The sequence below is a fragment of the Lynx rufus genome, unplaced genomic scaffold (assembly GCF_022079265.1).
Source record: "Lynx rufus isolate CCGP_SWC_20201006 ecotype Redwood Valley unplaced genomic scaffold, mLynRuf1.p SCAF_4, whole genome shotgun sequence".
Classification (NCBI taxonomy): Eukaryota; Metazoa; Chordata; class Mammalia; order Carnivora; family Felidae; genus Lynx; species Lynx rufus.
The window spans coordinates 74,478,586-74,504,032 of NW_025814856.1; the positions used below are offsets into that span (position 1 = coordinate 74,478,586).

A 25,447-nucleotide genomic window follows, 5' to 3' on the forward strand; every position below is an offset into this window, starting at 1 on the left:
CCCTTCATTCAGCTAACTAAAATCTCCTCTCTGATGTGAGCACGTTTTCTCTTGTTCATTATTCTTTGAGCAATGAAAATAACTATTCTACATTCTCTCCCCAAAAATAGATGAAAATAGAAATCAAATTATTTCTTTGCCCTATCTCAGGTAAACAAATCCAGTCCCTATAGGCTTTCATTGAAAAAAAAATACTATTTTATATCCCTGGGATAATTTTGGCCATTCTTTTCAGGATCTTCTCTGATTATAACACTTTTTCAAAACATGATGACTCAAAATGAACACAACGCTCTCAAAAGCAACCATTTAGTGAGATAGAAAAAAAAAAGGAGGGGGAAGATTTTTCTATTATAAGATTCAAAAAACAAAAACATTAGAAAGAAACTTATTTAAATGTTTTTTAATCCTTACTTCAAGCTGTACATGTTTTCAAATATTTTTACCATATTTTTCCAAACAGTCACAACCCCCAAATTCTTTATTCTCATTTTCTGAGTATGAGATGTTTATGTGATCTACCCAATAGGAAAGATATTCTTTTTATTTTCATGTCTCTTAAAGAACTTTAGGGGAGCCTGGGTGGCTCAGTTGGTGAAGTGTCATGATCTTGCGGCCCATGGTTTGAGCCCCGCATCAGGTTCTGTGCTGACAGCTCTGGAGCCTGCTTCGGATTCTGTGTTTCCCTCTCTCTCTGCTCCTCCCCCTCTTGCACTGTCTCCGTCAAAATATAAATAAATATTTAAAAAAAGCGTGAGGGAGTGGGGGCTCCTGAGGGACTCAGTCAGTTACGCATCCAACTTTGGCTCAGGTCATGATCTTGCGTGAGTTCAAGCCCCACATCAGGCTGTCAGCTGTCAGCACAGAGCTTCAGATCTTCTGTCCCCCTCTCTCTCTGCCCCCACCCCCCACCACTCGTTCTCTCTCTCTCTGTCTCTCTCTCTGTCTCTCTCTCTCTCTCTCAAAATTAATTTAAAAAAAGAAAGGACTTCAGATGGAAACTCAAATGCCATAGATGTTGCTACACTTTATCAACCTCTTTTTATCAAATGGAAAATGAATCCTTCCTGAAACAATGAGAGATTCAAAATTCATATGTAACAGTCAGTGAGTACCAACTATGTAGGAGATCTGTATTGCACTCCAGGCATACAAAAGTAAGTGTTCCAAAGACACTCTCCCTGAATTAAGCCACTTATATTCTAAAGACAGAGAGACATACAGTTAGCAGCATAATGAAAATTATACAGGTACATAGAGAAAGAAGTGGCAAATGTAGCCTAAAAAAGTAAGAAAGGAACCAGGTTATAAATGATGAACAAAAGCCCTGGAAACAGACTAGTGCTTTCAATAGGGGCACTACTGGCATTTTACAGGGAGAATTTTATTTATTTTTTTAAGATATTTTTAGTGTTTATTTATTTATTTATTTGTTTTGAGAGAGAGAGAGAGAGAGAGAGAGAGAGTGTGTGTGTGTGTGTGTGTACACAAGTGGGGAAAGGGCAGAGAGAGAGGGAGAGAATCCCAAGCAGGCTATGAACTGTCAGCACAGAGCCCGACACGGGGCTCAATCTCACAAACCCACAAACCGTGAGATCATGACCTGAGCTGAAATCAACAGTAGGACAATTACCCAACTGGACCACCCAGGCACCCTTGGAGGGAGAATTTTAGATTCATGAGCCCATCCATAGATTAAGGATGTTTACTCGTCCATACCCTAAGTACTAAGTGCCAATAACAATCGCATGTCATTTTAAAACTCCCTAAAGTAGGGATAGAGACTACCACCCAGATGAAAACAATTTCTAGAGCATAGGCTACCTCAAGTTCAGAACTGACAAAGTGCAGAGACCCATCATCCTACTTCTTAGTTATAGACAGTAGCAAGGGAAATGAAGTAAAAGAAAGGTGAATGACCAAATGAATAGGAAGATGGGTTTAAAAGATTAAGAGGGACAATAAGGTGAAGGAATTTGTGGTGTGGAAGATGCAATCAGAGAATACATACCAAAATGGAATCTTTATGTTACACAAAATATAAAATGCAGACATATCAGTTGGTTTGATGAACCAAATTAACTGTCACTACCTAAAAGATGACTATAGAACAGGCACTGAGCATGGTTTCCCATGTAATTCATGTGATGCTTCTACCATCACTTGACCACTTTACAACCACCATTTTAACAAGATGTTTTCTCTGTCTTATAAAGGAGAAAATTAATGTAGACAACTTGTCTTATGTTAAACTGAATGACAGGATGAACGTTCAAACCCAGATTCCTAATTCCTGGGACCATTCAATGAAGGTGTTAAAACAGTTCAAGATAATGACAGGCATGGGGACTTGACAAGACAACTGTGAGGGTCAAAGTTCCAGGATAATATGGCAAAAGAGAGACAAGACCAGGATGACTATAGCTAGAAGCACGGGAAAGAGAGAGTTTGTGCAGAGATTTTAGAAGTGGAGTGAGTGTTGGCCTAAGTTGTGGAACCAAACACTAGATGTGGGGATGGACAGCAAGAAGACTAGGACCCTATCCCTAGCCGGAAGTTTGCAGAAGGTGCAGTAGCCAAGCACGAGCATCCTCCAATTGAGAGGAATTTGAAAAAGGTAAATAAAACCCATACATGATACAAATAATATTACAAAACACCCCAATGTATAATCCCTTTCTATATTGGTAAATGTCCTTTTTGTCCTACAACACTTAAATAAACTGTTTATATTTACTTTAGTCTTTCCTCCTGGTCTTAAAAAAAGGATTTTTTTTTTAACATTTCTTTGGGATGTTTCCAACTTGTTGACATTTCTCTGGCATTTTTGGTGTTTACAAATCAACTCAGTATTACACTTCCAGGAGTACCAGTGCTATATATAGATAAACTATAATAATCTTCTTCCTCTGCAATGTGAAGCAAGAGTGGATACAGCTCAAAATGATATTGACAATATCAAAGGGGTCAACATAAACAAGTAATTTGGTTGAAGAAAATGCTAAATAAAAATAACTTATTCAAATTCTGGTTATATATACTGGACAGTTTAGAAACATGATAATAATGACCAGCCTCTACAATAAGAACTGCTGACCATTAGGAATCCTCACTCCTGGGCACCTGGGTGGTTCAGTTGGTTAAGCATCCGACTTGGGTTCAGGTCATGGTCTCGCAGTTTGTGGGTCTGAGCCCCACATCAGGCTCCATGCTCAGAGCCTGGAGCCTGCTTCACATTCTGTCTCCCTCTCTCTCTCTGCCCCTCCCCCACTCACACTCTCTGTCCCTCTCTCTTTCTCAAAAATAAATGTTAAAAAAAAAAAAATCCTCACTCCCAAACAAACTAGGTGCTGAGACTTCCTCACCCCCAAAAGGGTAATACACATGCATCCTCATTCCTCAGTCTCTGTAATCCCAACATATAATTTTTTAGATGAGAAAATCTCAGACTGATGATCAAAAGAAAACATCAGGGGAAAACGAGATTGCAAATAAGAGAAAATATGCAAACCTACAGATTATAAGCAGACAATTCAGCCTGTTTTTTTTTAACTCTTTCATAGAATGAAGAAAAAATAAAATCACATCTTTAAGCCTCCTGCTATTGTTCTTTTCTATTGCAATTTATGGATGAGTTCAAACTGAAGGACATCTCTATTACTATTCTCTTTCAAAGTTTAAAGCAAGTATTTGCTTTTTATCCTATGAAAAGTAAAGAATCATTAAATATAAATGTGTTAAATTTTTTAAAGGAATTTTCTTTTTTTTTTTTTAATTTTTTTTCAATGTTCATTTATTTTTGAGAGACAGAGAGACACAGCATGAGCCCAGGAGGGTCAGAGAGATAGGGAGACAACAGAATCCGAAGCAGGCTCCAGGCTCCAAGCTATCAGCACAGAGCCCAATGCAGGGCTTGAACTCACAAACTGTGAGATCATGATCTGAGCCCGAGTCGGAAGTCGGACACTTAACCGACCGAGCAACCCAGGCACCCCAGGAATTTTCTAGAAAAAAAGAACAGTACATTTTTAAAGGTATTTAAGTTACAGGGAAAAAAAACAACAACCAGTAACCGAGAATAATTTGACATCTTAAACTATAGAAGATTGTACGGCTTTTTATAGTATAAAGAAATTTTTAGCAAGCATTGGCTATTTCAGAATAAGACATAATCCTTCTAAAATGAAATGCTTTCCACCCCAGTCTGTGATATTTTGTCAGAGCAGCTTGAAAGGACTCAGAACCTAGAGAACTAGCTGATCATTGTACATTTTGTAAACAAATAAAAAGAATCAGGCATTAAAAAAAATAAAATAGAATGCTTTCTCTAAAAGAAAAAACTTAAATAAAGGAGTCCTTTTCTCCCCAAAGAAATATAGTTCATTTCTTGAAAAACTGGGATTGTGTGTTTGTGTATGCATGCATGTGTATAAAATCTTTTTTTAATATTTTTTTAAACTTTATTTACTTGAGAGAAACAGAGACAGCATGAGCAGGAGAGGGGCTGAGAGACAGGGAGAGAGCGAGACAATCCCAAGCAAGGGGCTCAAACTCATGAAACCATGACCTGAGCTGAAACCAAGAGTCTGATGTTTAATCGACTGAGCCACCCAGGATCCCTGTGAAATATCTTATTAGAGATCTGTTTTAGAGGAATTTGAGGATTTTTGCATTCCTTCATTAATTTCACAGCTGATTCTTTCTTTGTGTTCACTTCCATTTAGGGGTCAAATATGCAGAAAACAAAGCAAAACTACACTGTAACATACACTCTATGGAATAGCAGCTAAAACACCAAGTAAGCTTCAAAAAGAAATATCAGTAGTGTTAATGTGAGTCAGTAGGATCAGGTTCATAAATCCAATTCTATACAAACTAAACTAAATTGAATAGTCAATAAATCAACCAACAAATCGGTTGTACACAAGGGGAAAAAAACATAATTATTTCTTTTCTCTAAATTTATTTGCAGTTTCACTGAACTGACCTACGATCTAGTTGTTTTAACACATGTAAATGTACATCTGCATTCAGTCAACCAATGTTTGAGTGCCTGTTATGTTCCAGGCATTGTCATAGATTCTGGCAGTAACAACAAGTTCGTGACCTCACAGAGCTTACATTTTAAAGGTGAAAATGGACAGTAAACAATAAACAGGTAAGAATAAGGGCACCTGGGTGACTCAATCAGTTACGCATCTGACTCTTGATTTAGGCTCAGGTCATGATCTCACAGTTTGTGGGTTCCAGCCCTGCGTCCAGCTCCATGCCTGCTTGGGATTCTTGCTCTCCCTCTCTCTCTGCCCCTACCCCATATGCTCTCTCTAAAAATAAATTTAAAAAACTTTTAAAAAACGAACGAAATATAATTCCACACACGACGATAAGTGCTATGAAGAAAAAATAAGGAGGGTAAGGAGTTGGGGAGTGACTGGAAATAATGTGGGATGGGTGGACAAACTAAAAGTAATGTTGCCCTTTCAGGACTGACCTCTACTACTAGGACACTAATCAAGAATTCCATTTATTCAGCACATACTCTTATTCAGGCACAACTACTACTGTTGTGCTTATTCAGGCACAACAATTATGAAAAACAGGGATGTGACTGCCATTTTATAGATGAGGAAATGGAAATTCATAGTAGCTTGTGTAAAGTTACTTAGATACTAAATAGCAGAGCCTAGATTCAAACTCTATGTAACACCAAAGTCCATGCTCTTTCTTCTAGATCACACAACTGCTCTGATAAAGATCAAAATGGCCTCATTGTTTCCAAACTACAATTCCTTACCATAGTTATAATATTCATTAGCTTTACAAAGGTTTAATAAATCAAATCTTTCGTATATACTACATTTCCAAGAGGTGTCAGGAAATAAGAGGAATGATATGTTATTAACTCTAAAAATTCAGTACTTTCAGAATTATCATTTATAATGTCTGTAGTAATTGTATTTGGAAATTCTTAGCAACATTTTCTGTGTCTCACAAAACATCTTCCATGATCTGGATACTATCCCAAAATATTTATTATAATAAAACCATATTTACCAACATATGGTATATCCTTAGGACTTTTTTATCTTGGAATCTTATGTGACCTACAGAATTGTAACTTTAATAACCAAATCAAAATGTTATTACACATTGTTTTATTTGGGAAAATACAAGTCCAATTGGAAAATTACTGTTTTCGGCTGGTGAACAGACACATTAAAGCACAATTCTACCACCCCGTTTATACTTTCCCCATCATCTTCGTTGTGTGGATTTTAGGTTTTTGTTTGTTTTTCCTACATCATACAAATTGGTCCTATTATGAACCAAAGAAGTATAACTCTGCAACGATGGAATGATAACTCTGAAAGGCACAGACCATGAAAAGAACCAAAAACTGAGGAGCACCCATGTGGTACAGCTCCTCACTTCCCCTCCCTTGCCCAGACAATACTAAGGAAAGATAGGTTTAGTTGACCAAATACTGAGAATCCAGGTCAAAACTCTCTAATAGGAAAGAAGCACAATGAAAGGGTTAAAAAAAAAAAAAAAAAGAACTCTCAGAAAGGTTAACACAAGTACCCTTAAAGGAGGGGCGCCTGGATAGCTCAGTCTGTTAAGCATCTGACTCTTGATTTTGGCTCAGGTCATGATCTCATGGTTCCTGAGATCAAGCCCCGTGTCTGGCTCCATGCTTCAGAGCAGGGCCTGCTTGGGTTTCTCTCTTTCCCTCTCTCTCTCTCTCTGCCTCTCCCCCATGCTCCCCCTACTCTCGCAAAATAAATAACTAAATTAAAAAAAAATGCCCTTAAAGAAGAAAGTCTAAGGCCCAGAACCAAGGCAAGAAATGCCACCAGGATTTGCCTTGTCCATTCTTGGGAGTTCCACACACCATTGGCTGGCTGAAGCAGGTGTAGCACAGGGCACTTGTTGGGGTCTAGAAAGAGGGAAACCGTAAGCTCCAGTAAAGACTACACTCAGTCCTGCAAGGCTTGGCCTCCTACCACCCCCCACTCAACCTCTTCTACCTCACCCCACTCCTATTCCTATACCTCAAGCGACTCCAACTTGGAGAAATGATTGTTGCAGTCCAGAACTTCAGTGCTATAGAACTTGACTAGAGCTGGTATTAGAGACAGAGTAAGTGAATAAAAAGTACTCAAGTATAAATACTAACTAAACTTTGACTAAGTCAAAGTACTAATCAGCAACAATTGGGAAGTGATGAAAGGGAGATAGAGGGAAGAAATGTAAGAATGCTAATAATTTCTTATAGCACGAAATCAACACACAATGTTTAAAAATGAACATGAGGTTAGTTAACGAAGCATGAAATGACTCCAACATTACTTGATGGGTTTTCATAATCTCTTGTCTCAACCTTGAAAGGATCTGTTATGAACAATTACTTTTGTAAAGAAGGAACATTTAGCTAAATTCAAGCAATGCCTTCTATTTCACTTAATTTATTGTTCCTTTGTTAAATTCAACTAAATTTAATACTTATTGGCTTTAAATCAACAAGAATATTATAATTAAGATACATTATGATCTTGTTCTTATGAAATTATTTCCATTTATCATGCCATCTGAATATGTCCACTTGTAAAGCATAAACAGATGTCTGGAATGATGCTCACCAAATATTACTACTAGTAACTTCTGAGTGGTGAAATCTAGGATAATTTGTTTTCTAATCCATTGTTTTCTGCATTGCTTAACTTCTTTTTATAACTTTTCAATTCTAGTTAGTTAACATACAGTGTTATATTAGTTTCAGGTGTGTAATAGAGTGATTCAACATTTCCATACAACACCCAGTGCTCATCACAACAAGGGCACTCCTTGATCCCCATCACCTATTTAATCTGTCCCACCTACCCATCTCCTTTCTGGTGACCATCAGTTTATTCTCTATAGTTAAGAGTCTGTTTCTTGGATTGCCTCCTTCCCTCTTTTTCTTTTCCCCTTTGCTCAGGCATTTTGTTTCTTAAATATCACATGTGAGTGAAATCATATGGTATTTGTCTTTCTCTGACTGCCTTCTTTCAGTTAGCATAATACCCTCTAGCTTCATCCATGTTGTTGCAAATGGCAAGATTTCATTCCCTTTTATGGGTAATACTCCACTGTATATATAGACCACATCTTCTTTACCCATTCATCCATCGAAGGACACTGGGCTGTTTCCATAGTTTGGTTATGGTAGATAATGCTGCTATAAACATTGGAGTGCATGTATCCTTTTGAATTAGTAATTTTGTATTCTTTGGGTAAATACCTAGTAGTGCAATTGCTGGATCATAGGGTGGTTCTATTTTTAAATTCTTGAGGAACCTCCATACTGTTTTCCAGAGTGGTTGCCCCTCTTTGCAACCCCACCAATGATGCAAGAGAATTCCTTTTCCTCCACATCCTCGACAACGCTTGTTTCTTACATTTTTTATTTTAACCATTCTGAGAGGTATGAGGTAATGTCCCATAGTAGTTTTGATTTGCCTTTCCCTGATGAGCAGTGATGTTGAGCATTTTTTTGTATGTCTGTTGGCCATCTGGATGTCTTCTTCGGAAAAATGTTTATTCATGTTTTCTGCCCATTTCTCAATTGGGTTATTTGTTTTTTTGGTGATTCAGTTTAATAAGTTCTTTGTAGATTTGAGATGCTAACCCTTCATCAGATACGTCATTTACAAAAATCTTCTCTCATTCCCTAGTTTGCCTTTTAGTTTTGTTGATTATTTCCCTCACTGTGCAGAAGCTTTTTTTTTATTTAGTTCCAATAGTTTATTTTTTATTTTGCTTCCCTTGTCTCATGAGACATATCTAGAATGAAGACGCTACAGCCGATGTCAACAGAGGTTACTGCCTGTTATTCAATATAGTACTGGAAGTCCTAGCCACAACAACTGGACAATACAAAGAAACAAAAGGCATCCATATCAGCAAGGACAAACTACAACTTCCACTATTTGCAGGATGACACGATACTATACAGAGAAAACCCAAAAGACTCCACCAGCAAAACTGCTATAACTGATAAATGAATTCAGTAAAGTTGCAGGATACAAAATCAATGTACAGATACCTGTTGCATTTCTATGCACCAATAATGAAGTGGCACAAAGAGAAATTAAGGAAGCAATCCCATTTACAACTGCACAAAAAACAATAAAATACCTATGAATAAACCAAACCAAAGAGGTGAAAGACCTGTACTCTGAAATCTATAAAACACTGGTGAAAAAAATTGAAGACAACACAAAAAAATGGAAAAACATTCCATGCTCGTGGATCAGAATAACAAACATTGTGAAAATGTCTATACTTACCCAAAGCAATATACACATTTAATTCAACCCCTATCAAAATACCAACAGCATTTTTCACAGAACTAGAACAAACAATCCTAAAATCTGAATGGAACCACACAAGTCCCCAAATAGGCAAAGCAACCTTGAAAAAGAAAAACAAAGCTGGAAGCATCACAATTGCAGACTTCAAGTTATATTACAAAGCTGTAGTGATCAAAACAGTATGGTACTGCACAAAACAGACACATAGATCAATGTAACAGAACAGAAAACCCAGAGATGAACCCACCACAATTATATGGTCAATTAATCTTCGACAAAGCGGGAAAGAAAATCTAATGGAAAAAAGACAGTCTCTTCAAAAAATGGTGATGGGAAAACTGGACAGCAACATGCAAAAGAATGAAACTGGACCACTTTTTATACCATACACACACACACACACACACACACACACACACACACACACACAGAAAAACTGAAAATGTATTAAAGCCCTAAATGTGAGGCCTGAAATCATAAAAATCCTGGAAGAGAGCACTGGCTACAGTAACCTCCATAGACATGGCCTGTAGCAACTTCAGCAAACTCAACACCCAAAAAACAAATAACCCAGTTAAGAAATGGACATTTTTCAGGGGCGCCTGGGTGGCTCAGTCAGTTGGGTGTCCTACTTCAGCTCAGGTCATGATCTCACAGTTTGTGGGTTTGAGCCCTGTGTCGGGTTCTGTGCTGACAGCTCAGAGCCTAAAGCCTGCTTTGGATTCTGTGTCTCCCTCTCTCTCTGTCCCTTCCCCTGATTCACACACACACACACACACACACACACACACTCTCTCTCTCTCTCTCTCTCTCTATCAAAAATAAATAAACATTAAAGAAAAAAAGAAATGGACAATTTCCAAAGAAGACATCCAGATGGCAACAGACATACAAAAAAAATGCTCAACATCACTGCTCATCAGGGAAAGGCAAATCAAAACTACTATGGGACATTACCTCATACCTCTCAGAATGGTTAAAATAAAAAATGTAAGAAACAAGTGTTGTTGAGGATGTGGAGGAAAAGGAATTCTCTTGCATCATTGGTGGGGTTGCAAAGAGGGGCAACCACTCTGGAAAACAGTATGGAGGTTCCTCAAGAATTTAAAAATAGAACCACCCTATGATCCAGCAATTGCACTACTAGGTATTTACCCAAAGAATACAAAATTACTAATTCAAAAGGATACATGCACTCCAATGTTTATAGGAGCATTATCTACAGTAGCCAAACCATGGTAACAGCCCAAGTGCCCATCGACAGATAGATGAGTAGAGATGTGGTGTATATATACAATAGAATATTACTCAGCCATAAAAGGGAATGAAATCTTGCCATTTGCATTGGCATGGATGAAGCTAGAAAGTATTATGCTAAGTTGAAAGAAGGCAGTCAGAGAAAGACAAATACCATATGATTTCACTCATATGTGGAATTTAAGAAACAAAACAAATGAGCAAAGGGAAACAATAAAAGAGAGAGAGGCAATCCAAGAAACAGACTCTTAAGTATAGAGAACAAACTGATGGTTACCAGAAGAGACGTGGGTGGGAGACAGATTAAACAGGTGATGCGGATTAAGGATGGTGCTTGTGATGAGCAGCAGGTGCTATATGGAAGTTTTGAATCACGAGTCTGTATACCTGAAACTAATATTACACTGTATGTTAGCTAATGGGAATTTAAATAAAAACTTAAAGAAAAAAAATTGTCACATCTATCCCAACCTTCCGCAACCACCACCCTAATTGGTCAGCAGCTACCAACATCAAGGCAAAACCCTCCACCTGCCATAAGATTATAACTCACTGAAAGTTCAACTGATCATTAGCAATTTTTGGCAATAAAGGGTTTTTAAGTTAAGGAAGTGCATTTTTTAAGACATAATGCTATCGCACACTTAATAGACTACAGTGTAAACATACATTTTATATTCACTGGGAAGCCAAAAAGTTCATTTGACTTGCTTTATTGCAATATTGGCCTTATTGTGGTGCTCTGGAACCAAACTCACAGTATCTCTGAGGTATGCCTGTACATAAATATTTCAAATTTCAATTAGGTCCTTATTCTCAGACATTACTGACAGGAGTATCAATTGGTTGAATCTCATGGAATATCAATAGCTATCAAAAGTACAAATGAAAAAATCTTTTGACACAGCATTTTTCTTCTAGGGACTTTTTAATATATATATAATTACACATGTGAAAAATAACAGATGCAAGAATATTCCCTGTAGGGGCACCTGAGTGGCTCAGTCAGTTAAGCGTCCAACTCAATTTGGCTTGGGTCATGATTTCATGGTTCATAGATTAAGACTCACATCTGTCAGTGCAGAGCCTACTTGGGATTCTCTCTCACCCTCTCTCTCTCTCTCTGTCCCTCCTCTGCTAGAGCACACTCTCTCCCAAAATAAATAAATAAACATTTTTTTAAAAAAGAATATTCCCTGCAGTCTTATGGAAATAGCAAAATAATCAAAAGGAATGAAATGCCCATCAAGAAGAGGCTGCTTAAATAAATTATGGCATATCCGTAGATGTGGACACAATAAAAGGAAGTGTACTGATACAGAATAAGCTCCAAAATATATAAAGTGAAATAAAATACAATACAATACATTTAGTTTATGTAACCCAAATTGTGAAAATTTAAATTCTAAAGCTTCTAGAAAAAAAAAACATAGAAGAAAATCTTCCTGACTTAAGGGCAAGTAAAGACTTCTTAAACAGGACATAAAGGACAGTAACAAATAAATGGAAAACATTAATTTGACTTAAAATTAAAAACTTCTCATCAAAAAACATCATTATGATACTAAAAAGGCAAGCCCATAGACGGGCAGAAAATATCAGTAATACATTTATCTGACAGACACTTGTATCCAGAATACAAAAAGAAATCCTATGAATCAATGAGAAAAAAAAAAAAATAACGCTCCAAAAAAAAAAAAAAACAGAAAAGATTCTAACATATAGTTCAAAGATATCCAAATGACCACTAGCAATATGAAAAAATTGTATATCATTACTCATCAGGGAAATGCAAATTCACATCACAATGAGGTACTACAGCATACCCACCAACATGACTATAGCTAAAGAGACTAGCAATGGCAAGAGTTGGTGAAGATAATTAAAACTTCCACTCATTGCTGGCAGAGTATAAACTGGTACCATTCTGGAAAACTGGTAGTCTACTAAAGCTAAATGTATCTCTAACCTATGATCCATCAGTCCCACACCTAGGTATATACCCAAGATAAAGGAGTGTGAATGTCCAAAAAAAGACATTCAAAAGAATGTTCATGGGAGTTTTATTCATAACAGGCAAAACCTGGAAACAGCTCAGATGTTCATTAATAAAACAGTAGATAAATTGTGATATATTCAACCAGTGAAATACTATATAGCAGTAGAAACATATCAGTAATGCACACAATTGAACGAACCTCAAAACATTATGTTGAGCAAAAGAAGCCAGACATTAAGGTACTCCTTTACAATATGATTCTATTGATAGATGTTTAAGAAATAAAATAGTCCATAGAAGTGAAAACAGTGGTTAGGAGAAGGTGGTATTACAATATTGTATTATTGTAATATTACAATATATTTGTAAATCATTAAGCCATACCCTCAAGGGGTGCCTGGGTGGCTCATTCGGTTAAGCATGTGACTTTGGCTCAGGTCATGATCTCACAGTTCGTGAGTTGGAGTTCCACATCAGGCTCTCTGCTGTCAGCATGGAGTCTGCTTTGGATCTTCTGTCCCCCTTACTCTCTGCCCCTCCCCTGCTGGCTCTCTCTCTCTCTCTCTCTCTCTCTCTCTCAAAAATAAACATTAAAAAAAATAAACCATACCCTTAAGATTTTTCACTAGTATAAATTATACCCCAGCTTTTATGGGATTTTAAAACATCGAGAAAGTATAGTACCAACTGTGTTTCTTCAAAGCTAAGGGAAGACTATTTTGCTTATTTTTTTATTAAAATTTTTTAATGTTTATTTATTTTTGAGAGAGAGAGAGATAGCATGAGCAGGGAAGGGGCAGAGAGAGATGGAGACACAGAATCTGAAGCAGGCTCCAGGCTCCGAGCTGTCAGCACAGAGCCCAATGCGGGGCTCAAACCCATGAACTGGGAGACGTGAGCCAAAGTCAGATGTTCAACTGACTGAAGCACCCAGGTGCCCCTATTTTACTTATTCTTGAACAGAGTTTCTCTGAAAGGATGCAAGGAAAAGTGGTAGCACTGATTGTTTCTGAGGAGGACAAGACAGTCGGATTTACATTGAGGAAAGGAGATTTACACTGTAGACTCTTAAATTTAGGGTGGCAAAGACAAGCCTGGTTTACACCCCAATGTTATTATTAAAAAACCCTCTTCCACTCTTAAAAGAGTCCTGGTTATAGTTAAATTATATGGTCAACATATTCACATGTCTTGTAGATTTAGTATATGAATGTATTACATCTTCAAAATAAAATACAAACTAAATGTAATACAGTGCCTTTGGACAGCACCGTAAGAGCATTTTCTCTTTATGCCATTATTTGTGCTTCCTTGGCTTTCACTTAATTTTTTTTAACGTTTACTTTTGAGACAGAGACAGAACATAAACAGGGGAAGGGCAGAGAAAGAGGGAGACACAGAATCTGAAGCAGGATCCAGGCTCCGAGCTGTCAGCACAGAGCCTGATGCAGGGCTTGAACCCACGAACCATGAGATCATGACATGAGCCAAAGTTGACCGCTTAACCGACTGAGCCACCCAGGTGCCCCAAGTGCTTCCTTTGGTTTTAAAAGGAAAGATAAATATCTGAGAAGCATTGCTTGTGAACCTCATTTTATCAATCCTGCACACTTGAGACAAACTAATCTGAAGTACAGCTTTCATCACATCATACCCCTTCAAACACCTCCATAACTCCACCATGAGCAAACAACATCCCAACTTCTTCGCTTGAACATAGACTTTGCAAAGTAGCACCTTCACCACTTTTCTCCCACTCTTCTGAAACCTTAACTCAGCTCTTCCATACCTAGCCCATATATTTGCCCTACATAAGCCTGATTCCATCCTGCTTCTCTGTCTTTATCCACTCTGATCTCCACTACGAATGTCTCCATCCATCTGAATGCTATCCACTTTTCCAGGTGGCCTTCAACTCAAATCTTGCCACTTTCTTCAAGTCCTGCTCTGAGCCACACTTATATTTTACTTCAAGTTAGAGTAAATTCTCTACAACATATTTCAAGTGAGCCATAAATTGGCTTTTGAAGAATTTATTAGTTACATTTAAAAAAAGAAAACATTTTTAGAGTACCTATTGTTCTGGGCACTAAGACATCAGGTTGAATAAGAGGCTGTCCCCACCCTGGAAGATCTCACAGAAACAGCTGACAACTGCTCCCATACCAACTTGTCCTCACATATCTGCCATTCTCAGCTGCTTGCAAAGCACTTAATGCACGATCAACATCCCACATACAGACACACACACCCACACACATACACATTTCCCAACCCAGGCCTCTAGGATCATAAAACTCAAAGGCTTTCAAAAGTTGCTTCTCCGGAAGAAAAAGTTAGAGATCCTCTATCTTACAGCTCTCTATATTGTCTGCTACAGAGCATTCCACTTAATTTTATGCATTTTTTCTATTCTTTCTAATTTTTCCATAAGTATATGTTGAATCTAGTCAATCAAATTGTTACTTATAGAGTAAGATACTAAACTTATGATATCTAATACAATACTATACACATATGGTAAATACATCATTGTTCATTGACCGATTAAAATAATCCATCTTGATGTTTACGTGTACTATAAATTATAGGTGAATTATTACTCAGAATACATGTTACATATTTATCAGTCATCTACTTTTCAAAATCTCATACTTATTGGTTTTGTTCCCAACCCTTCTCCATATTCCCTATGCATGAAAAAAAAAAAAAAGATAGACGGATAGATAGATACCTGTTTTGAGTAATGACTAGTTAGCATACAGCCATGAACATGAAAAAGATAATATGATTTTGTTTGAAGTACAAGATTATAATTTAATCATAATATATAGACCTTAGTAAGTCATTGGCTTCTGTCAGAGGCTATCAAAGAATATCTGCTGCCTACTTTCAGTGCAAAGGGGTTTTTAATAATAATACCTCATACAATGTTTCCAAGTGTTTCTCAAACCATCTCCATCAGAAACATTTGGGGTCATCATTAAATATGCATTAATGATAAGCCCACAAATCAGTATCTCTAAGAGTGGAGATGAGAAAACTACAGATATACCAAGCACTTGCTGACTATTTTATATACTATCTCACATTACACACAATTTTGTGCGTTTATGTTTTATAAGAGATATTTTATTTGCTTAATCTAATACCTTGAAGAGAAAATATGTGAGTATCACTTCGAGGTGCACTTCACTGAAACACAGAGAAGCTAGGTGATATGTTCAAGGTCACACAGCACAGTGCCAGATATTCATTTATTCATTCATTCGACATGTATTCATTAAGTGCTTACCAAGTGCCAGACTGTTCTAGGCAGAGATGCAGCAGTGACCAAGCAAAGACCATGGTCTTATGAGGCTTATTATTCTCTTGGGCACATTTTAGGCAGCCAGTAAACATTACACAAGAGAAATTAGATACAGTCAGGCCTCCAGACTCTTAATCAAATGCTTTCTCCCTACAACGCATGATTGATTCACTAACTGTAACATATCATATCATGTAGCCTGTGTAGGCAAAATGCAAATACAATAAAAATCAAAATTCATTCTTCAGGCAGTATGGAGAGTGGATATAGTGCCAGGGTGTAAGGAGTAAAGGAAATCTGGGTTAAAATCTGGCTTTTGCGCTTCATATATCATGACAGCACTCTGGACAAGTTATCTAACCCTTTAAGCTTTTGTTACAGAATTTATCAATGCCTACCTAGAAGGATTGATGTGAGGATCAAAACCTGTAACAGTGTATGTAAAGCATCAAGCATGGGTCCAGGAGAGTGCAGGCATTGGTTAGCTTTTCCTCCACAATCAAATATGAATCTTATCTGACAACACCACAGCATGCCTAACCTAAAAGTCCAGATTTGAGATCTAGTGGAAGTCAACTGTAACTGGTTTGCTTAAATTTCATCATAGAGACTGCTTTCACAAATTTTACCCTACATTATATACTTAGGTGATACCCCGTTGGGATAAAAAGCGCAATATTATCCTGTTATTTAAAAAAAACATGCAGGGTGCCTGGGTGGCTCAGTCAGTTGAGTGTCCAACTTTGGCTCAGGTCATGATCTCAGGCTTGTGAGTTCGAGCCCTGCATCGGGCTCTGGGCTGACAGCCCAGAGCCTGGAGCCTGCTTCAGATTCTGTATCTCCCTATCTCTGCCCCTTTCCCAGTTCACACTCTGTCTCTCTCTTTCTCTCTCTCTCTCTCTCTCTCTCTCTCTCTCTCTCAAAAATAATTAAACATTTAAAAAAAAACATGCATTTTGAGGTTTTATTATCATGATGATAGTCTATACATTAGGAACATCACTTCATTTTCTAGGAAGAATTATATCGGATCATCACTTAAAAAGTGTGTATATATAATAATGTATCTTCTCTTTTTATCAAACTGTTAAGTAATATAATAAGACCCTAAAGACTAAGTTCAGCTACCATGTCCTACCTCCCCAACCTAATTTTCCCCCTTCTTTGTCAGCTCACAACAATCCAATGACACTGGCATTCTTTTGGCTCCTCAAACGTACCAGACTCTCCAGCATTTAGACACCAGCATTGGTCACCAGGCTGATGCCTAACTGGGTCGCACCTTATACATCTGGTCCTCAGAGAAGCCTTCCCTGACCAACCATCCCGACAGTGTTAGGCTGCACAGTGTAGGGTGATGTGGTGAAGCCTCAGGACAACGATACATGATAGAGAAGCCTGGGTTCCATTCAGTCATCTGACAAGGTAGATAAAAGTTCACGAGAAATATGATATAACTGGCAATAATGCATCTGCATTGGCTAGTTGAAGATATCAGCCAGAGCTTTCGGAAGTGTTCCTTCCTCTGCCAAGAGGTATAAAATATTGCTGACAACAGGGAGTACTATTAAAGGGAACTCCCAACGTGGCCTAATTCTCTCCACTTCTGCTTTTATTCTTTGCTGTCAAAACACATTTTGCAGAGAACTTTGGAAGTACACTATTATAATGGTCTGAGGCACACTGTTGTATATGTTAATAGTATATAGAGCCCTTTTTCAGAGTTCTTTTTATTTGTATTTAATGTTTACTTTCTGCTAATGTTTGTTTTCTCCACTTAAGGACTGTGCCCCCCCCGCCCCCCGCCGTTGCCTGCTTTATCACCAGTGCCTGCCAGTTCCCAGCATAGAGAGGGAACATGTGCAATAACCATTCACTGGATCGATTAATTAAGATATAAAGATGTGTCCGTGTGAAAGAAAGAAATACAGTATATGGAAGTTAAGTTTACCTAATACATACATAAAGTAAAGTACATAAAGTAATGCTGGGCACTTAGTAAGCACTCAATGAATGTTGTCTTTATCTGCTTAGCTAGAACAAAAATCTCCCAAGTAGGATAACAGAAGACAGAAGAGCTGTTAGTGACTGACAAATACTAAGGTTGAGCACATGCTGGGTGGTTACCCCTGTCAGAGTATATATCACAGTGCACTAAAGGAACCAGAGTAATGCTTCACAACAACTGTTTTTAAGTTATTTCATTTTAACATGTGAATATACAAATTTAAAAGTCCAAGATCCAGGGCGCCTAGATGACTCAGTCAGTTAAGCGTCTGACTCTTGGTTTCAGCTCAGGTCACGATCTCAAAGTTCATAGAATCAGGCCCTGTGTTGGGCTCTGCGCTGAGCATGGACCCTGTTTGGGATTCTCTCCCTCCCTCTCTCTCTCTCTTCCCCACCCCCACTCTCTGCCTGTCTCTCTCTCTCTCTCAAAATAAATAAATAAACATTAAAAAAAAAAGAAAGTCCAAGATCTTTTCACATATTCGTGGTTGAGTTCAGTACTCTTGAAACAAAACCACGCACGATAATAAAGTCTTGTACACATAAGCACTTCTATGGGATAGAGCAAAGAGATATATCCATCCTCCATTCTCCTGGCAGATGGAAAGAAAACTGGTGCCCTTAAATATTTTAAGAAAAGGCTATACACATTTTTCTTAGACTTGTGAAAATGAAACAGGCAATAAAAGCAACAAATACTTGTATCTCAAGACACTGAAATCCCAACAGCTGCTTTAAAATTAATAAAAAGAGGGAAAGGCAGCAAAAGAGAAGACTCAAGGTCACTCTGCTTCCGTTTAACCCAAAACTGCAGGAATATTTCCTAAAGAATTCACTGACTAAAGTGATTCAGGGAAGGAACACCTAACTGGGAAAAGGTTTTAGACCTACCAATCCAATCTGTTTTGGAAACGGATGTCTTTAATTATTTTTATTTATTAGACTTTCACACTTTTTTTTAACTTCCATGCCATTCTTACCGCTTTCTCACAGAGTCCATTTTCTAAGAGTCTTCAAGTCAACTAAACACATTTTAGTCATCTCTACATTTTTTAGGAAATTCCCAACCTATTATTAATAAAGAGGGTTCGTTATAAAATCAAATAATTCTCCCACTGTCAGAACCTAATGTATATAACAAATCAGACACAACTCCACCTGACGCTTTAAGCAACAAATTTTTAAATACATAACCACTTATTAATACTCCAGAAGGAAAAAGAGACCTTCCGCTCTGTACATATGCCAAATGAAGGTACGGTCTAGTCAGCCATTCTACTTGACAGAAGGACTATTCCTAAGTTACATCCAGGTGCCTATACCAAGCTTGAACAATACAATACATGCAGAAAATGTGTTCATCGCTTGATCTGTTGCTTCTTGCTTTTTAAAAAGATTGTTATAAAATTAACTCAAATTTAGGCTTATAGGTTAATGAAGAGGAAAATCCCTTTGGAAAGAAACAGGGAGTAAATTTATGAATATTCTAAAGCTAAAGAATGATACCTACCTCAGGCCCTGTGATGTGCATCAGACCAGAAACAGCAGAGGCAACAGCATCATAACCAGCTCGCTGAGACAGTGGACCTGTCTGACCGTACCCTAAGACAAGAATAGACATAGTCAGTAACAAGCCAGGGGAGCAATGGTACAATAATGTGTTAAAAACTCTTTGTATCCAGAAATCTTGCAGCAATTTATTACTATTACAAGGCATATAATAGTATCCCTTGAAAGGAAGCAACAAAAATTATTTATGATCTTATACCCCAAAAGGGTGCAAACTGGAAACTCGAGGTCTGAACCCCACCTGCATGAATGTTCTGTCTGGCCTGAAGAGTGTCCTGGAATGTTTTTATTGAGTTTCCAGCTGTTTAAAAAGCAGGAGATAACACATAAAATGCAAATCTCTGGCTTTTCTTGAAAAATCAGAAAATAAGTTCAAAACTAGGTCCATGCAACAATCAATTAGAGTAAGTAACAGCTCTTCCCTTTACAGAGGGAAATAAAATTCTCCAATTTGCCTTTCCTCCACCCGTCTTACTCCTTTATGCCTAAGCCTAATTCACTCCCAGACTCCAATCATATATGTTATTCTTGTTCTGTACAAGCCAATAATACAAAGTAAAATAAAACAATAAACCAATGTCCCTCTGGAATCTGTTTACATATTTTCTCAGGTATGCAAAAATATATACACAAATGATGATTAAAAACTTTGAACATAAATAATATGATTGCATGACCTAACAGTGTGTTCTAAGATTACAAACAGAAGGTGAAGGTATTATTTTTTTTCCTCCAGCAAAAATCAAGAGAACACAAGAAATAGTTTCTCCTGCTCTCCTAGGTTCCTAAGTCCTGGCACTTATGGTTGAATAATAAAGAGTATTTCAGGTGCTACATGAATCTGTCTCCAAATACCATGTTATCAACCAAAGAGTGAACACATGAAAAGCCTTCCAGATCCGTAAGCTATTAGCTGAAATTTCCTGTATACCTTACTTTAGAAACCCAGAAAGGGGTGCCTCAGGGCCTTTGCTTGCCTCTCCAGTTACCTGGGACATTCTCCCTCCATTTCATTCCATATATCCATATACATCACTCCCTCACATCCTCCAAATCTGCACTCAAATGTCTCCTTACCAGAGAGGCCTTCCCCAAAGAACTTTTATGAAAGAGCACTCTCCCTTCTCACTCTTAATCCGCCTTATCTGACTATATTTGTCTTCATAGCACTCATCCCAAGATATATAACATAGCTATATGTTTACTGATTTAGTCTGTCTCCTCCATACCAAAATGTGTGCTCCAGAATTTTTTTCCATCTGATTCACTGCTGGGTTCACAGCATCAAGAATAGTATTCAATAACATGTATTGAATAAGTGAATACTTGTTACATAAAATACATTAAAAGAAATAATCCATAGCAACTAAATTAATAAAGAAACCAAAGAACTTTTTGTTTTGTTTTGTTTTTGACCAAAATTGCAATCTAGGAGGTGCTTGAATTTTCCTCCTCCCACAGACACACCAAATGCACAGCTCCACGTGGACTAATTCCCTCTGAGAGAAATCCAGAATTAGTTGTTTGACTCCTACATGGGGTAATGGAGAAAATACCCACATCTGAATGGGCAGGAAAGGCTGAGTCACACTCCTGCCATAAACCCCACTCCTGGCACAGCACCATCCAATCAAGAGGAAACTCCCAGCTCCAACTTCTCCTTCAGGAGTAAAAGGTTTGGGCCACATATCAGGTGTCCCAACTTTTAAGGCTCCCACCTGAGGGAAAGGCCCCCAAAGTACCTCGCTCTGAGATCCAGCAGGACTAAAGCACAACTAAAGCAAACAAAAATGAGTCAATGACAGGTGCATAAACACTAACCACAAGCTATCTTCCCAGGGATCAGCACAGAGGGAGCAGGCAAAAACGTCCATCTCCCAGCTTTTCCCTACAAATGGTCTCACTGCATAATTTATAAGCTACCACCTGAGGATTTGGACTGTAATCAACATATATCTAGGTGCTGACTGCAATTCTACCTGGAATTCAAAAGAGCTAGTGGTTCATACTCCAATAATAACACCAGGTCACCAGCATCTCTCTGGAAAGAGCTTCTACACATGTGTGGCACCCAGGCTTTTGTAACTATTGCCCAAGGGATGGGCCCCCAGATCACCTGACTCTGACAGCCAATGTGGGTTTACATTCACAAGTCCCACAGTGCTATACCTGCTATAAAGAAGCAGTTTTTATTTTTTTTAATTTTTTTTTTCAACGTTTATTTATTTTTGGGACAGAGAGAGACAGAGCATGAACGGGGGAGGGGCAGAGAGAGAGGGAGACACAGAACCGGAAACAGGCTCCAGGCTCTGAGCCATCAGCCCAGAGCCCGACGCGGGGCTCGAACTCACGGAGCGCGAGATCGTGACCTGGCTGAAGTCGGACGTTTAACCGACTGCGCCACCCAGGCGCCCCAAAGAAGCAGTTTTTAAACAGGCAAACTTTGGGGCGCCTGGGTGGCTCAGTCGGTTGCACATCCGACTTCAGCTCAGGTCACGATCTCACGGTCCGTGAGTTCGAGCCCTGCGTCAGGCTCTGAGCTGATGGCTCAGAGCCTGGAGCCTGCTTCCGATTCTGTGTCTCCCTCTCTCTCTGCCCCTCCTCCGTTCATGCTCTGTCTCTGTCTAAAAAATAAATAAACGTTAAAAAAATTTTTTTAATAAATAAATAAACAGGCAAACTCCGTGGCTATACATCAGGCTCAGCACAGAAAGAGAGCACAAAAACACCTATCTCCCAGTTTCTCCACAGAAGGAGTTTGAATGCATACTTTCTCAGGTGTTGTCTGAGGACCAGCTTCTAATAAACCTACATGTACGTGTTAACTGCTATCATCCCTTTGGGGACACTGATGGATCTTGGCACACACTCAACCAGCAAAAGACATGAAGAACAAACACAATGGCTTGGGCAATCATAAAGATTTGAGAGGAAACTTGGAGCTCAGGCCAGGGTGATTAATGAGGTTTGTCTCCTATACAAAACTGGTCTCAAGACTGAGAGAGTGACTGTTTTAGCTAATATAAAGAAACCAACACAGAGAATCAAGGAAAACGAAGAAACAGGAATATGTTCCAAACAAAAGAACACGGTAAATCTCCAGAAACTGACCTGAAGGAAATGGAAATTATTTTTCTGACAGAGAGTTTGAAATAACAATCATAAAGGCAAGATCAGAAGAGCAATGCATGGTCAAAGTGAGAACTTCACAGGAAAGTAATGCATGACCAAAGTGAAAATTTGGACAAAGAGAGAGAAAACATTTAAAAGTACCACAGAAATCATAGAGCTGAAGAATACAATAACTAAAGTGAAAAATTTGGTAGACGCATTCAACCACAGACTAGATCAGCTGGAAGAAAAGATCAGAGAATTAGAAGACAGGCAGTGGAATACATCCAATCAGAGGAACAAAAAGGAAAATGAGTGAAAATAGCTTATGGGCTTATGGGACATCATCAAAAAGACCAGTATACATATTATAGAGGTCCCAGAAGAAGAAGAGAGGCAGAGGAAGAGGCAAAAGTTTACTTAAAGATATAGTGCCTAAAAACTTCCCTTATCTGAAAGAAAAAACATGATATCCGGTTCCAGGTAGCCCAAAAATACCAAAAAAAGATGAATCTAAAGAGACTCACACCCAGACACATTATAATTAAATTGTCAAAACTTACTGCCAAAGGGAGAACCTTAAAACCATCAAGAGAAAAGCAACTTGTTGCTACTGTTGTCATAAGACTAACAGTAGATTTTACAAAAACTATGCAGGCCAGAAGGGAGTAAAATGAGATATTCAAAGTGCTGAAATAAAAAAATTGCCAGCCAAGGACACTCTATTCAATAAAGCTGCCTTTCAGAATTGAAGGAGTAAGAAAGAATTTCTCAGATGAACAAAAGCTGGAGGAATTTATCCCCACTAGACCAGCCTTGCAAGGTATGAAAACAAAAGAGTGCTAACTGGTTACATTAAATTTATCAAATTATGGCACTTTGGTAAATATATAGCTAAATTCAGAAAACTCTAATGTTGTAATGGTGGTGGGTAAGTCACTTATATAACTGTAATATAAAAGTTAAAAGACAAAAGTATTAAGAACTCCCATAACTACAGTAATTTCTTTTTTTTTTTAGGTTGTAGGTTTTTATTTTATTGTATATATAATTTATTGTCAGATTGGTTTCCATACAACACCCAGTGCTCATCCCAATAGGTGCCCTCCTCAATGCCCATCACCCACTTTTCCCTCTCCCCCACTGCCCATCAACCCTCAGTTCGTTCTCAGTATTTAAGAGTCTATTATGGTTTGCCTCCTTCTCTCTCTGTAACTTTTTTTTTCCCCCTGCCCCTCCCCCCGGTCTTCTATTAAGTTTCTCAGGATAAGAGTGAAAACATATGGTATCTGTCTTTCTCTGCCTGACTTATAGTAATTTCTAAATAGATACATAATATAACAAAATATAAACTGTGACATCAAAACATTAAAATGTCAGGAGAGAATGTAAAAATGTATACATCTAAATTAGGTTGTTATCAACTTATAATAGACTGCTATAATTATAAGATATTTTATGTAAGCCTCATGGTAACAGAAAGCAAAAACCTATAACAGCTACACAAAAAAGAAAGAAATCTAAGCATACCACCACAGAAAATCATCAAATCATAAAAGAAAAAAACAAAAGAGAAAGGAAGAAACAAAGCAATTACAAAACAACCAGACAACAATTAACAAAATGACACAGTTAAGTCCTTACCTAATCAATAATTACTTTAATACAAATGCACTAAGTTCTCTAATCAAAAGACATAGAGTAGCTAAATAGATTAAAAAAAAAAGACCGAACTATATGCTGCCTACTAAAGACTTCCTTAAACTTTAAGCACACAGATTGAAAATGAAAATATAGAAAAAATATTCTATGCAAATGAAACCAAAAGAAAGCAAGGGTAGCTATAGTTATATCAAGTAAAATAGACTTTAAGCCAAAGACTCTAATAAGAGATAAACAAGGGTATTGTGTAATGATTAAAAAAAAGTCAATCCAACGGGAGGATATAACACTTGTAAATATTTATGTACATGCTTCTAAACAACCAATGGGTCAAAGAAGAAATCAAAAGATAAATAAACATCTTGAGACAAATAAAAATGCAAATACAACTTGACAAAACTTGTAATATATAATATATAAGCAGTTCTAAGAGGGAAGTTTACAGTGATAAATGCCTACATTGAGAAAAAGGAAAGATCTCAGATAAACAACCTAATTTCACACTTCAAGGACTAGGAAAAGAAGAACAAACTAAGCCCAAAATTAGCAGACAGAAGGAAATAACCAAAATCAGAACAGATAGAGACTAAAAAGATAACAGAAAAGATCAATGAAACTAACATCTCTTTTTTTTTTTAAATATAAACAAAATAGACAATCTTTAGTTAGAATAACCAAGGAAAAAAAAGAGACAGAACTGAAATAAGTAAAATCAGAAATGAAAGAGAAGTTACAACTGATGCCACAGAAATACAAAGGACACAAGAGACTATTATTAACAATTATACAACAACAAATTGGACAACCTATGTATTGGACAACTGCCAAAATCTAAAAGAGGAGGGCTTCAAAACTCATTTTACAAGGCCAGAATTATCCTGACACCAAAACCAACAAGGACATTAAAGAAAAGAAAATTACAGACTAATAACCCTGATCAACATAGATGTAAAAATCTCAACAAAAATTAGCAAACTGAATCCAACAGAACATTTTAAATACACCATGATCAAGTGGAATTTATTCCAGGAATGCAAGGATGGTTCAACATCCACAAATCAGTCAATGTGATACATCACATCAACAAAATGAAGGATAAAAATCATATGATCATGTAAATAGATACAGATAAAGCATCTGACAAAATTCAACATCCATTTATCATAAAAGCTCTCAACA

The 25,447-nt window shown here is 37.5% G+C and overlaps 1 protein-coding gene across 1 annotated transcript in view; it reads right to left on the reverse strand.

The window, feature by feature from the left end:
- Positions 1-25,447, reverse strand: part of SUGCT (succinyl-CoA:glutarate-CoA transferase) — a 330,930-nt gene that overhangs the window by 208,952 nt on the left and 96,531 nt on the right. The window contains exon 7 of the mRNA XM_047095218.1: positions 19,437-19,528. Coding sequence (XP_046951174.1) covers positions 19,437-19,528 — 92 coding nt within the window. The remainder of the gene's footprint in view (positions 1-19,436; positions 19,529-25,447) is intronic.